The sequence below is a fragment of the Microtus oregoni genome, unplaced genomic scaffold (genome assembly GCF_018167655.1).
Source record: "Microtus oregoni isolate MIOR12 unplaced genomic scaffold, Mior012 000007F_ref0000211, whole genome shotgun sequence".
Taxonomy (NCBI): Eukaryota; Metazoa; Chordata; class Mammalia; order Rodentia; family Cricetidae; genus Microtus; species Microtus oregoni.
The window spans coordinates 10,764,267-10,779,020 of record NW_024543066.1 but is presented as its reverse complement, the minus strand read 5'-3'; the positions used below and the strand labels follow the sequence as shown (position 1 = coordinate 10,779,020).

At 54.0% G+C, this 14,754-nt stretch overlaps 1 protein-coding gene across 7 annotated transcripts in view; it reads right to left on the bottom strand.

Moving 5' to 3' along the window:
* Window positions 1–13,552, bottom strand: part of Col13a1 (collagen type XIII alpha 1 chain) — a 137,117-nt gene extending 123,565 nt beyond the window's left edge. For all 7 annotated transcript variants that reach the window (XM_041655791.1, XM_041655795.1, XM_041655797.1 and 4 more), the window contains exon 1: window positions 12,820–13,552. In XM_041655791.1, the coding sequence (XP_041511725.1) occupies window positions 12,820–13,107 (288 nt within the window). In that variant the 5' untranslated portion in view covers window positions 13,108–13,552. The remainder of the gene's footprint in view (window positions 1–12,819) is intronic.
* Between the last annotated feature and the right edge of the window lie 1,202 nt (window positions 13,553–14,754).

Below are 14,754 nucleotides of genomic sequence, written 5' to 3'. Positions count from 1 at the left end.
AAACCATAGATTCTGTGTTCCTCGCCACCTTGTGCCCAGTGCCTGCAACAGAGCCTGACAATGCACACAGACATTCAGTAAGCACCGGCTGTTTACCCATCAGGTGTCACAGAAAGCTTGACCCAGGCCCCACTGCAGTGGGGAACTCGGAGCCATGGGTTATGACTAACACAGTCAGGTGTTGAGTGAGGGCCAAATCCCCCCAGATGGGAATGAGTGACCCAGGTCACCAAGACACACCTTCCGGGTGACCAGCTTTAGTTGATTAACTCACTAGTCCTGGCCACTGCAGTATCTGAGTTGAGGACCTGAGTGAGAGACCCCACTAGGCTGTGGGCTGGACATTTTCTGCAGTCTTGGTGGTGGGGACGGACCCCAGCCCCTCCACAGAGGGGCCCTTCTGCTCTCTTGGCTGGTAGCCAGGGCCTCCTGGAATGCCCTGTGTGGTCAGGACTGAAACACCACCAGCTCGATGGTGCTATTAAAATGCCGGTATCAGTATCAAAGGGAAGATGCCAGGCAGCCACTCGCTTCCCCAGAGAACATAGTTCCATCCCAGGTTGGGCTTAGGGGCCACTCACTCCCCATGTCCTGGCTCAGGGCTCTTAAAGGGACCAGGCACCTACCCGACCTGGGCCTCTGTCACGCATGTGTATAGACAGTAGAAGACAGTGAGGCCAGAGGCCGTGTGTCACTGTCCTCCAGGGTTGTCCCTCAAGAGAGGGTTTTAAATAAGACATTGCCTCCTGACACCATGCAGGTGTTGAGGCAGATTGGCGGTGCAGCCAAACAGGAAGCATCAGGGATAATCACTAGTAGCTGAGAGCTACACACTCCATGGGGTTGGGTTGTAGCTCAGTGGTATAAAGTGTCTGCTGGTAGGCGTGAGGTTGTGCCTTACATCCTCTGTACCACAAAGAAAAAATGAAAAAGCCAGGTAGAGCCGGGGTCGGTCTGTAGTCCAGCACTGGGTAGATTACTGCTCAGGGATTACTGCAGCTGGGCTGCAGAATCTCCACAAGGCACCAGCAAAACAAAACACAATGGGCGGGGCTATAGCTGTTAGTGGAGTGCTTGCTAGGCTCCTACAAAGCCCCGAGTTAAACCTCCAGCAGCCCTTAAACTGAGTGCAGCGGCCCACGCCTCTAATCCAAACACTCAGAAGGTGGAGAAAAATAGGATCAGAAGTTCAAGGTCGTTCTCAGCTACACACCAAGGTTAAAACTAATCTGAGCTACATGAAACTCTGTCTCAAAAATATTTTAGATCGCCCAGTGGTAGTGGCACATGCACTCAGGAGGCAGAAGCAAGCTGGTCTCTGTGGTCTACAAAACGAGTTCCTATCTCAAAAAAATTATTTTAATGACCCACACTAAGTACCCTACTCTACCCATGGTGATAAGCATTTCAGGAAAAAAGTCACAAAGTAATTAATTTGATAAACGATCAGATGACTCCTACCTGCCCTTGGGACTACCTGGAGCTGTCACAGACTTCAGTGAATCGCCTGTTCTCTGAGGCTTTGAAGTATGGATAGGAGTTTGAGAGGACGTGGTGGGGCCACGCTTGTGGATCACATCCCAACTTCCCCATTAACAGTTCTTAAACAACAGATGTCCTCAGGCATAAAGTAGGGGTTGCTTTAGCATCTGCTGGACCAACCAGATGGCTAGAACACTAGAGGACTGGGGTAACAAGAAGAGACTCAGGCCTTTGAGGTAAGTCTAGTTACTGCTCAACGGTGTGGTCTGGGCCACCTGTCCTGGGTTGATTTCGGGTCTGCCTCTCCTCCCTGCTACAGAGGTGCTGATGGGTCCATGTCACCCATGGGTACCAACCGGGTGAGTATTGGCTGTCCCGTGCTTGCCATGAGTCTCCCCTCCTGGTAAAAAGGAGGGCGGTGACACCCTGCCAGTGGCACTCCAGTCAAATCTGGGAGTCAGAAACTGCCAGAGTTGAACACAGCTTTGAACATAACCAAGTCAGGCATCTCTCTGGTCTGCCCTTGGGACCTGCTCCCTATGGCTTTGGGCTGGGCCTAGGCAGAACCCACAGTAGGGGCACAGGCTCAAACCAGTACCCATGGCTAGCTGTGTAACCCAAACACAGAAAAGCACGAGGGTGGAGTGGAGTGGGGGAGTCACAGAAGAGAGCTAAGAAAGGGACAGGCCCATGTGTGGCTGTATGCCCTGGTTGGCTGAAATCAAAGCCGAGGAAACTCAGACACCCACACACACCCACTCAACAAAACAGACTCGCCCAGACCACTCCAGGGCTGAGGGCTACAAGGAGCCCAAGGAACAACTTCCTTCCCTCCAGTCTTTGTGTGAGAGCTTGGCAACCGATCATAGACTCTGGGGCCTGGAAGCCTGGGCCCAAGGGTCTATGGGTGCCCTGTGTAGCCTCTTCTAGTGACTGCATGAAGTCCACAAAAAACCACAACCTTAACCCCAGAGCTCAGGGAAAGAAGGTGTCTGTACCTGTCTGTGAGCTTTCCAGACTTCATATGGGGAAGTCCTTCCTTCTAGCTTTCCCAAGGTCTGCCTGCTGCCTCTGGGGAGTCAAGGAGCTAGGTAGGTCCTGTAACTGGCTGTGGGTGGGAGTCCTGGATAGGGAGAGCCGAGGCTGCTTTCATACCCCCTCTTCTCCCTTCCCCACCCTGGACGGGACTGGGGTGCAGTCATGTGCTTTACAGAGCGTTTAGAACCAAGTGGACCCAGAGGCTGGCCCTGGGGAGCCTGTAAGGAGTGACCCCAGACAGTCTGGCAGCCTGCAACCCCACTGCTGGCATGGCTGAAGCCAAGAGCTGGTCAGTTGTGGTCACAGAGTGCCCTGGCTCATCACAGGGAGGAGGCAGCTGAGCTGGGGCAGATACCAGGTGAGGAGCCGGTACTGAGGGGGACTGGAAGCCAGCACAGCGGCGCACTTCTCAGAAATCAGGCAAACTTCCTGTCTAGGCGTTTGTTCGGCATTTGCCACAGCCCATTTCATGAGCAGGAAACTGAGGCACAGAGGGTCTAAGGGCGCCAGACTAGACCCAGGAAGCCTGGCTTGGAGCCCATGTCCTCCATACCATACCAGGAGTTTCTCAAAACACATTTTAAAAAAAAGTGTATGTGTGTTGGTATGTAAGTGTGTATATGTGTGTATTATATATATATATATATGTATGTATCTATGTTTACATATGTATGCTTGTATGTGTGCATATGTGTAAGTATATGTGTGGACATGTGTGCACGTGTATATATGTGTTGTATGTATGTATGAGTGTGTGTAGGCATGGGTACATGTGCTTGTGCAGGCACAGTGCGTGTGTGTACTTGTGTGTGTATGTGGGCACCACTGCATGTGCTTGGGTATGCATGTGTGTGTGTGTGCATGCACAAGCATCTGTGTGTAGGCACAGGTGTGTGTATGTGTGCTTGTGTGTGCATGTGTGTGCGTGTGCGCATGTATACGTGTAGGCATGAGTGCATTGCATGTGTGTGTGTGTGTGCTTGTGTGTGCATGTGTGTGCGTGTGCGCATGTATACGTGTAGGCATGAGTGCATTGCATGTGTGTGTGTGTGTGCAGGCACAGGTGCACATGCATATGTATGAAAGACAAAGGTTAACACAGGTGTCTTCCTCAGTTGCGTTGTTCTAACTCATCTTTTGAGGCAGGGTCTCTCATTGGACCTGGGGCTCACTGGCCTGGCTCGTCTGAGGCTTTAGGCTCCACCAATTTCCACCCATCTAGCACTAGCATAACAGACACGAGCCATCATGTCTGACTTTAAAAAAACCAAACAGAAAACATGGCTGCTGAATATCCATGCTTTCTCGGATGACTTCACTGACTGAGCCATCTCTCTGGCTCTAGTTTTTTAAGCCTAGAAAGATCCCTCAAGGAGGGTAATATCCTTATGATTATCACCCACATTTTATGGAGGTGCAGCTCAGGGCACAGAGAGGTCTATCCACTTGCTTAAGGTCACACAGCTGAAGTGGACTTGAACCCAGCTACCAGGATCCATAGTCTGTTGTGCAGCTCCAGAAGCGAGGGGAGGTGACTCCTCTCTGGGCTGAGAGTGATGCGGGGAAGAGCTTCATTCCTGAGAGGGTAGGAACGTAAGGCCATTTTGGCTGCCGCGTGGTGTAAGTGGGTGAATTAGGAGGCTAGCTAGACAGTGCAGTGATGGGGGAAGAGGACGGGTCTTTGGGGGGTTGGGGCCCAGGTGACCACAGATCACGCTTAAGAGAGGGCAGAACCCTCTCCCTCGGACTTAGACACACAGCTTTAGGTGATTTTCATTCATGCTGCAAATTAGGGGTGAGTGGGAGGGTCTGCAACTCTGTCAGGATGAAGAACACATTAAAAGAGGGATCTGACCAACCTTGAAATAGTCATAAATCATAGTAATAGAAGGTAGTGAGCTCCCCATCACAGGGGGAATGCAAGCTTGAGGACCAAGGCTAATAAAGCCCACGGCTTCTTTCTTTTTCCCTGGGAAGTTTTCGGGTAGGGTAGATTAGAGACAGAAGGACACTCTTGGGCCTCCCAGGTAGCCACTCCTTCTGTCAAGCTCAAGAATCTTTACCACTGGTCTAGAGGGCAGGGGCAGAGAGGCCTCTTCACCCTGTTCTCTTCAGCATCCTTGTCTCTGATGTCTGCCCCCAGCCTGCCCTACAATGCCACTATCAGAGCCCAATTATATGTAGATGGCCTGGGAGGACACCTGGAGAGGGACTGATAATTGTGATTGGTCTCTGTGGGTGTCAGGGGCCCAGGACAACAGCTGGGGCAGTCAGGCCTCCCTGGGGCAGCTTATAGACCAGGTAAAAATGAGCTTCCTGGGGAGGCTGACTGGCAGCAGAGTCTGAGGGGGGAGAAGACAAGGGAAGTGATGGGAAGGCTAAGGCCGCTTTCCCCAGAGGCCAGTGAAGTTGGGGTTGGGTCAGGAAAGGAAGGGGCTAAAGAGGCCCATCCGGAGTGGACTCCAGCCATGTGGGGTTTCCCAGAACCCCACAATAGCCTCCAGAGAAGAGACAGGAGTCCAGTGTTCCCTAAGAGGCTGGGCCCGCCTCTCCCAAGCCGTTCCACCCCTTTGTGACCAGTTGAAGGGCCAGGGGAGCCCTGCTGCCAGCAGCTCCCTCCTGAGTGTCCTCAGGGCCATAGAGTGTTGGCAGGTCCACAGAATGACACAGCATCTGGGCCACATGGGAGGCAGGGAGTATGGCATGGGATCTGCTGGGAGTCCAGATGACATCCAGCAGAGGTGGGGACCCTAGCCTGAGTGGGGTCTCCCCCAGCCTTGGGTCTCAGTTTCCCCCAAGAAAGCCTGTTTATTCCCCTCACTGATTGAGCAAACACCAGCTGCTCAGGGTGGGCAGATGTCAGTCAAAGGGAGCAGAGGAAGGGGCTGAGTGGGGGCCTAGTTTCATCTTCCCCACACACAGAGAGAGACAGAGACACAGAGAGAGAAAGACAGACACAGACACAGACACTGAGCATGATGGACCAGGACTGTGGCTCTCTGCCTATCAGATGAGCCCAGACATGAGGAGGCAGTTCTTGGTGTAAGCAATAGGAACCCATCCCGTGCAGAGCCCAGCACTCACTGCTGAGGTCAGGACAGGATGAGGACTCTCCTTAGGGTCTTCCTCTTCAACACCAGATAAAAGAAAACAGCGCCCAATGGAGCCATTCTTACTAAGGGCAGTAACCCAAGCCCAGCACCAAGCCAATCCAGATAAGCGTCACCTTCGTAGGGGTCAAACCCAACTCAACACCTCCCTAGTCTCGGTCTTCACGCAGGCAAGTACACGCTAGTGGCTACACTGCCTAGGTTTAGAACTAGCTCTGTGACCTTGGGAAAGTCACCTAACCTCTCTGGGCTTCAACTTTGTTCTGTCAAAAAGGAATAGAGGAAACGGACAGCACACGGAAGGTTGTTGCAGAGCTCCAGTGAATCAGTGGGTGCAAAGCTCTGGGCGGTGAACCTGTGATGAGGAGGTGGCAGTCCTTAGAGTCACCATACCTGGATGACATCATCTGATCAACCATCATCTCTGTGCAGAGGACACTGTTATCTGTATTTTTCTACTCAGGATACTGAGTTTCGCCCGACTAGTGGTAAAGGTCTATGTGACACCAAATGCTGTAGGCTTGCCTGTGTATTATTTTGCAAACATCCCTCCAGAGCCGTGTGTGCACACATGCGCACAAAACCTCACCAAGCAGTCTAGGAAGTAGGTCGTGGAGCACTCGACCTTGGGGGTGGGGACCAAAGAGGAAGCTGCCCAGCTGCTTGGTCCAGGCAGAACTGATCATGTAGGCAGAACTGACCCCCATCCTCCAGCCAGGGCCAGGCCTGCTGCCAGAATATTGTACCCTGTGTTGGTTTCTGTGAAGTCCCTCTCTCAGGGACACTCGGAGAGCAAATGCTGAGCCCACCTTTCCCAGCCTCCAACAAGATCGTCAATCAGAGGCTGGGGAGAGAGCTTACTTGTGAAGCGGGGGGACCTGAGTTCAATTCCTAGAACCCATTTTAAAATTGGAAATACAGAACCGGTATTAAAATCGGAAACACGGGCTGGGCCTGCATGCTTGTAATCCTAGTGTTGGAGAGGAAGAGACAGGAAGGTCCTTGGGGCTCAAGGGCCAGTCAGCTTAGCCTACTTGGCAAGTTCCAAGCCAGTGAGAGATTCTGTTACACATACAATGCATGCGCGTGCGTGCGCACACACACACACACACAACTTATCTGAGGAACGACAAGAGGTTGTCCTCCTGTCTCCACACTTGAACATCTGCATGCACATGTACATACACATGTGATCGTCATACAGTTGACCGTCTACCACCCGCAAAGTCCCAGGCAGGCCACACTCAATAACAAGCCTGGAGACTCTTGGGCTTCTACCCCTGTTGCCAGGTTGTGTATGGACAATGAGGAGACAGAACATTTAAAGGCTACCCAGAGGAGGACACCTGGCTCGTGTGGCTAAGTCACAGATGTCCAGTGGAGTTTTCCTTGTGTATTGGCTCCAATGGGCTGAGAGGCTATAGCTGGAACCCTGGACGGATAAGGATTGAGAGGGAGGTCTGACCTGGTTCAGGAAGAATGTTTATTGAGTGATTAGTAATGTCTGCCACCACTGGGCAGGGAAGCCAGCAGTGTGTGCTAAGTCCGCACTTCCTTTCTCTGAGCTAAATGTCATTTCAGGCATATCCAGGAAGTGCCACAGGCAAGTCAGAGCAGGGAGGGCGTTCTCATGGCTCCAGAAATCTCTCCAGAGGACACTGAGAATCAGGGTCTAGAAGGATTTGGAGTAAGGGGAAAAGAAAACTTTCCGGGAGTGACCAAATTGTGACACTGGTTTCCTGCAGATAGGACTTTGTTTTGACACTTTCACTTCCCACCACTGTCCTGCAGGGGCCGGCTACCCAGTGAGCATCTTCGTATTGCTTGGAGCTACCTTGACAAGTCTTGGAAGAAGCCAGAGACCGTGACAGCTCTCCCTCACTTAAACTGTCCTAAGGAAACTTGGTCTTTGAAACAGAACTCCCAGTCATTAGATGGCTCACTTCACTCTTGCTAGCTCTCCGGAACTCCCTGGGGCATTGCTGCAAGACCCCAAGGCCATGTTAAACTTGATGGGAAACCGCCATGGGCCATGTCTGCTGAGGGCCCTGGAATGGGAGCTAGGCACACATGGGTCATGTACTGACCACCAATGAGTTCACAGTTAACTAGAAAGGGTGCCATGGAGGAGACATGCCTTCTACATCTCTCCAGCAGGATGGTGTTCTGGTCCTTTGATGCTAGTGGAGGGAGAATCTTTGGGAATGGCAGAGCAAGAAACCTGTACATCACTCCCTGCACAAAAGGAGGCAGGGATGTGGGATGGACTCGTGGCACGCTAGGCATTGTCTGAGGGTTCCTGGCCCTAGGGTCTGTCTGCTTTCTGAGGCTCAGGCAGCTGTCCTGTGCCCAGGATGCTGCTGCACAGGCAAACTGCCCTGTTACACAGCCTGCTCCTTTCAGGATCCACTTCGGTCCACAGCCCAGGGTCTCAGTCTCTTTGCCTCTACTTTGATCTCTCCTCTCAACAGCTCAATAAAAGGTACACAGACTCTATAGACGCGAGGCATTCTCATAAACTGGTCTCTTAGGGGTGTGGGGGTCTGCCTGCACTTCGTCAACATCTTGGCCCGGAAGTTTCCATAACTTCCTTTCCCAGGGATTCCCCAAGGTGGAAGAAATGAGTCACAGAGAGTAGGAGGGAGGTTCAACGACACTGGTCCCCTTATCTGTAAAGTGGGGTGGGACAGTGGCAGCCAGTGGGGAATAGGGAGGATGGAGGTGGCATCCTGATTATATGTACGGCCTAGGTGCACCGTAGGAACCACTCCAGGGGACGATGACAGCAAGGGTTCTGGGAATGGCACTCTAGCTGGGGTGGGAGTCTGCCTGGCCTCCCTGAGTCCACAGGGCTGAAGGACTCCCCCCAACACACACACCTCTAGTCCTGGGCTTCCAAAATGAATTTGGCTGTTTTCAAATTCAATCCTGCCCCCTCCCCCACCCGCTTCTCTCTCTCTCTCTCTCTCTCTCTCTCTCTCTCTCTCTCTCACACACACACACACACACACACACACACACACACACACCTACCTCCTGCCTGGGCCTAGCCTAGGTGTCATCTGATTTTCTCCATTTGGGACATTCCAGCTTCTTTCTGCACAGCAAGGAAGTCAACTGTCAGGCAGCTGGAGTGCTCATTAAGGGTCCCAGACCATAGAGAGGCGCTGAGTCAAACCACATTCTCAGTCCCCAGTGACTGGGCCCCTCAGATCTGCCCTGGCTCCCTTCCTCTCAAGTGTCCTCCCCCATTGGGTCCCTCTGCTTGGCCTGCCCTCCTGGCTCCCTCTTTCTTAGTCCTACAGACTTGGTCTCTGTCCTCTGCACACTCCACTTGGTGTCTCCCTGGATTTCAGGGAACTGGCAGATCATTGCATGGGCCCCTTCTGAAGTCCCTCATTCCTGCTTCAAGGAGGGGCCCAGGTTCACCTATCCCAGGAATCGCCACCCCAGGACCCGGGAGCCTTCCCTCCTCCTCATCACCCCCTGCTGCTGAGGCCACTCCTTCATGCATTTTGCTGTCTGCCACCTCCTGAGGGTCTCACAGCAGTACCTAGACGGTGTTGGAGCCCAGATCTGGCCAGAAGAAACCTGACTGCAGGGGGTGGTGGGGCTCACTACAGTTACACAGCAAGCAGGGGGAATTTAATCTTAGTCCCTAAACCCTCTAGCTCCCTGTGTCACCATGAGGGCAGGGGCTCACTTCACATCCATTTCACAAAACTGCTTTGAAACAAAAGTACAAACCCGTCCTCTCACCCAGGTCATGCCTCACCCATTCCTTAGTTTTTAATTAAAACATATTTAGCATCATTATGTGTGTGTGTGTGTGTGTGTGTGAGAGAGAGAGAGAGAGAGAGAGAGAGAGAGGTGAGAGAAAGAGAGAGAGAGAGAGAGAGAGGTGAGAGAACGTGTGCACACACGAGTGTGTACTCCTGAGACGGGCCATAACTGTGGGATTGAATTTACTCGGCAAATGCTCAGGCTTACTCAGCAGATGCTCTTACCACTGAGCCATCCTGTCAGTGCTTACCCCTTCCTCTCTGCTTATTTGCCTATACTTGGGAGACTTCCCCTGGGGAAATGGACAAAGGATGTGTCCCTTTCTAGTCGTGCTGGAGACACTTTTGCAGCCCCCCTCACCCCCCGCAGTTGCCCATTGTCATGGTTAATCTTATCAACTTGACTGAATCAAGAAATGTCCAGGAGATGCAGGAAGTGCGCCCTGGGTGTGTCTGTGAGGGCCGATTCCAGAGGGGATTGAGTAGGGGCAGAAGAGCCTGAGAGGGCAGCATCTGTAACTGCAGGTCTGCGGGGAATTGGAGGGACATGAGAAGACCTGTTCTGCCCCCTCCCACCAGAGGGACTGAAACCTCCAAAACCATGAGCCAACCTCAGCCCTTCCTCCCTGCGGCTGTTTCCACGGTTATTTTTGTCACAGCAGCAGGAGTCACGGCTGACACAGCCTGCTCCGCGCTTCCTCATACGGATGCCTTCAGAGACTGTCACCATATCTGCTGCCTGCCCAGCCAGTCACCAGCTCCTGCGTCTGCCAAGCCCTTTCCGTGAGACCAGAGTGCTTAAGGAACTCCAGTTCGATTTTTATTAAATTCCAATAGCATTAAGTCACATATGCTAGTGATTACTGTATGAGACCATGTGGCCTTTTGAGTGTCCCTCCAGCGGACCTCCTATGCCAGGTCCCATGACAGAACAGCTTCCTCCAACGCCCCCTGACCACTGCCTCCAAGTGTCACCAGCCTTGCGGTCACTATGTCCTCTCTGTCCTGTCCCCAACACCAGGCCAGGTCATGGTCTCCAGCAGTCTCCTGTCAGCCTTCCCATTGGAGGGACCTAAGTACTATCCGTCCAACCCTTCGGATAGTTCCCCATTTCCCCTTTACCCATCTAGAAATCTCAAAGGCCTTTCTTGCCCTGAGTTGCCCATCTCACCCAGCCTTCTCTTCAACCATACCATTCTCCCTAATCCCCAAGGTTCAAGTCCTCATTCACAGCCCCAAAGTGGCCCCACTCACCTCTGACTCCCCCCAAAGGCTATTCCCCGGGGTGTGTGTGTGTGTGTGTGTGTGTGTGTGTGTCTTAGCACAAAGCCTGCTGCTTGCCCCCTTGTGCCAGGCGAACCCCTATTCGCTCTGCCAGTCTTGCCCTAAAAGATCACTTCCTCTGGAAGCCACTTTGGTTGCCACCGTCATCATGATGTCGTGGACAACACATCTTCTGGCCACTCTTCCTCCACTACCATAACGTTTCCCACCTGATATGGTGCCGACTCATTTTCCTTCCGTGTCCCATCAAGTTCAGGAAGGCTAAAGTGTTCCCAGAGCATTTCCCCCGCCCCCCCCCCCCCCCCCCCCCCCCCCCCCCCCCCCCGCCCTCAGCTAGCTTTCAGCAGGACCCAGGGCAAGAGGAATGGGTGCAGGGTAGGGAGGCTTAGCTCTACTACTGGATGTCGCCATGTGGCCCTGAGCTACCCACGGCCCTTCTCCAGACCTCAGTTTCCCCCCTCTGTAAAATGGAGTCACTTCTGATCGTCTTTGGGGAGTTTCTCAATTCTAGGGGCTGACATCTTGGAGTCAGTGCGGTGAACGTGAGCTACTACTCGGAGCAGGGAACTCCATGAAAGACAACAGTGATCTGGGCAGGTCCTGGGCACTGGAGACCTGGCACAGGGAGGGCTTGGCAAGGGCTGGATGCACATGAGAAGGTTTGCATCCCTCTCCACAATCCAGCCAGTGCCCTCCCCACTCAGCCAGACAGTAAGAGCCCAGAGACTGCCGCCAGGCCCAGGGGATTGTGGGCTACCTGACTGAGCCTTCTTAGTTCTGGTCAGTCAAGGCAATGGGCTGTAGCCAACAGGCATGGGACACTACTCACACAGCAGAGACTTGTCCCCGGGGTCACCTTTTATGCTGTGGCCTGCGACTTCCCCCATGGGGGCCATCTAGGGAACTTTAAAAGAGGCACCCCAGAGAAACCCAACTACAGGAGACCCAAGCCTGTTAGACCTGGCTAAAGCTTGCCATCATTCTGTAAGCTCAGAGAGGTTACAGTATTTGTCCCAGGTTGCACAGCACCCAAATAAATCTCAGCGTGGATACAAAAACCCAGAGCTGCAGGCTTTTAGCACCCTGTTGATTACTATCCCATACTCCTTCCACTGTACGAGAGACACCCGTGCCCCTGCCCAGGGAACTGTTCCAGGCCGGGCCTTCTCCAGGACCCTGAGCCTGGGTTCTCTGTGCCGTTCAGATTCTCTTAGGCCACCAGCCCTCTCCATCTTGAGGCACTCAGCTTTCCCTCCTGATCACTCCCGCCCCCACCCCGCCCCCATTAGAGTCTGCATTTCCCGCCTCCCTAGGGAGGATGCCACTGCCCCGCAGCTCACTCTCAGGATTGCTCCAGCAAAGAGACACATTAGTAACTTTTGATCTACCTGGGATGGAGCACACTGGGGGCCACTGGGAGGGGAGAGAGGGAGAGGGAGAGAGGGAGAGAGGGAGAGAGGGAGAGAGGGAGAGAGAGAGAGAGAGAGAGAGAGAGAGAGAGAGAGATGCACCCTTTTCCCAGTTGAGGGGAAGGAATTAGGACCATTTCAGCGGCCACAGCGGGAAGAATCAAAGGTTAGCGGGACCCCAAGAAGAATGGGTCCAGGCAGCAGGCAGCTAACACTTGGGCTCTAGGGGCCTGGAGTAGCAAACAGGGGCCAGCAATGAGCAATCTGCTTAAGAGGCAGTCGTGTAGGTCCTTAAATGGCTCACACTCTTGCCCTGCTTCCAAAAGCAAGCGTAAATATCAGGCAGCACCCACCCTCGTGGAGTGGAGAGACCACCAGAGTCCAGTAAGCCTCCCCAGCCTATTTCCCCCCAGCCCAGGCTACCTCTGCGCACCTTTTGCGCGCCCTGCCTTCCTCCACCTGACTGTCGCGTGCGCAGGGCATCCCCAGAGAAAAACCCTGGGGTCTTCCGGACCTGAGAGGTCCCTCCCACACATGCCGGCCTGGTGCTCTGGATCTCTGGCAACACAGTGGCGGTCCCTTCCCTCAGTCCCAGTGCAGACAACCTGGGCGACCATGCAAGCGAGCGCTGCCCGCACTAGCTTGTGGAGTCTCCGGACTGTGCGAGGGGGTACCGCGGGGAGGGGATAAAAGCCAGCAACAAAGGGCACAAACCTCGTCCAGCAGTTGGTTGACTCGTCCCAAAATAGCTTTCTCCATTTGCTGCTCCCCGCGCTCCGCTTCCAGGCGCAGCACCCGGGCCTGCAGCTCGGCGGTCCGAAAGTGGGCGAGCAGGCTGAGCGCCAGCGAGCACAGCGCCAGCGCCAGCAGTCCGCAGCACCCGGGGCTCGGCAGCCTCGCGCCCAGCTCCGCCAGCGCCACCGTCCCGGGCCCAGACGCGCCCAGCTCCCCAGGGCCGCGAGTGCCTGTGGCTGCCGCTTTGCGGGCGCGCTCCGCCACCATCCCCTCGCGTCTTAAGAACCAATAAATAAATAAATAGAATAAATAAAAGTGATATCCAAGAAGTGCAATCCAAACTGCAAGGCAGGGGGAAACGGGGTTAGCGTGGCTGGAGAACGTCCCTTTCCTTTACTCTTCGAGGAGGACAGAAAATGAGCAGTCGGAGTGGGGGGACAGGCAAGAGCACCAGCAAGCGCGACCAGGGTGCGCTGAAGTAGGAAAAAAGTTATTTCGAAGAATGCTCCAAGTTGGGGGGCTCTGGCCCCACTCCCCGCTCTTTCCCTTCTCGCCTCTGCAGAGTCCTCGGGCTGGTGCGACTCTCGGGGTCCTACGAGGTGTCTTGCGTCTCCGGGGCGAGCGGGTGTCAGTCCCCAGGCGAAGGGGCGCGCATGCAGGGCCCCATGGGCTGAGGTGGGTCGTGGCCGCAGTGAGCCGTGCTAGGGCCGATTCCGGCGCCTCTGTAACTTGACACAGCCGGCGCGGCCGCGCGGATCGGATGAGCGCGGGGCGCTACTTCCCAAACTAATCTCCCGCGCCCCTCCCTCGCCTCCTCCCGTTCCTCCTCCGCCTCCTGCGGGGCCGCGGCTGGGGTTTGTTTATTTATGCAAAGTCGCCCGGGGTGGGGGGCGTGGTGTGTGGGGCCGGCCGACCCCGGTAGCCCCTGTCCTGAGCTCCCGGTGCCCTTTGAAGTGACACTTGGGGTTATTTATAGGCAGGGAAGGGGTGTGGAGTGGAGCAGGGGTTGTGCTCCTCTTCCTTACCCTAGATTCACACTCAAGACCGGGGCGTCTTCCTCAAAGTCATAGGGACCCGCATCGCAGCACCTTGTTTTCCCAAAGCCTCGGGGACCCTCCAAGCAACCTGTTGAGTCAGTGTCAAGGCGTCTGCAGGGTTCTGCATCCTTTGAGCTGGGAGATCTGTCGGGACTGCATCAGATAGTCTGTCCCTCATCCATCCCCACCCAGGGCCCTCTCTTTGCAGGTGTCATGGTGAGACCGTGACACCAGCCACAGATTTACTCCGGAGTGGAAAAAAAAATCAGCGCTCCGGGGCAGTGGTATTGCCTCCCTTTTCTCTTCCAGGACTGAGACCCAAAGAGCTACAGAACAGACATTTATCAGGGGTCGTACCCACGGGCCCAGGTTTATTCTAAGATAAGAGACAGGCAATGTGTCTCCCTTTCTTACCTATGGTGATCTGAGACCCATAGACTACCTAGAGACTATCAGACTACCTAGACCTCCAAGTCATCAAAGGCGGGCAATTATCACACACCCACACCCCGTCTTCCCCATCCCCCTTAGAGCTAACCCCATCTGGCCTGCGCAACTCCCTTTTCTATAGAAGAGCTCAAAGTGACCTTTGGGCATTCTGCGTTTGGAGTTTTTCCTCTTTTCTCACCCCCTCCCCATACGTGACTTCTGTCACTGGCGTTCTCATTTCATTGTGCTTCTAGACATTCCTGCAAATGAAATGGTGGGGTTGAGCTTTCCGGAGCATCAGGAGGGGGAGGGGAAGGCTGTTCCTTAAACTGGGAAATGGAAGTGGAGGTGGCAGGGGTATTGGGGTAGGTACCCTTCCCTAGTAACTGGGCGAACTTTACATTTTGCATATTTACAAGTGGGAGGGAACTTAATATATATAATACAT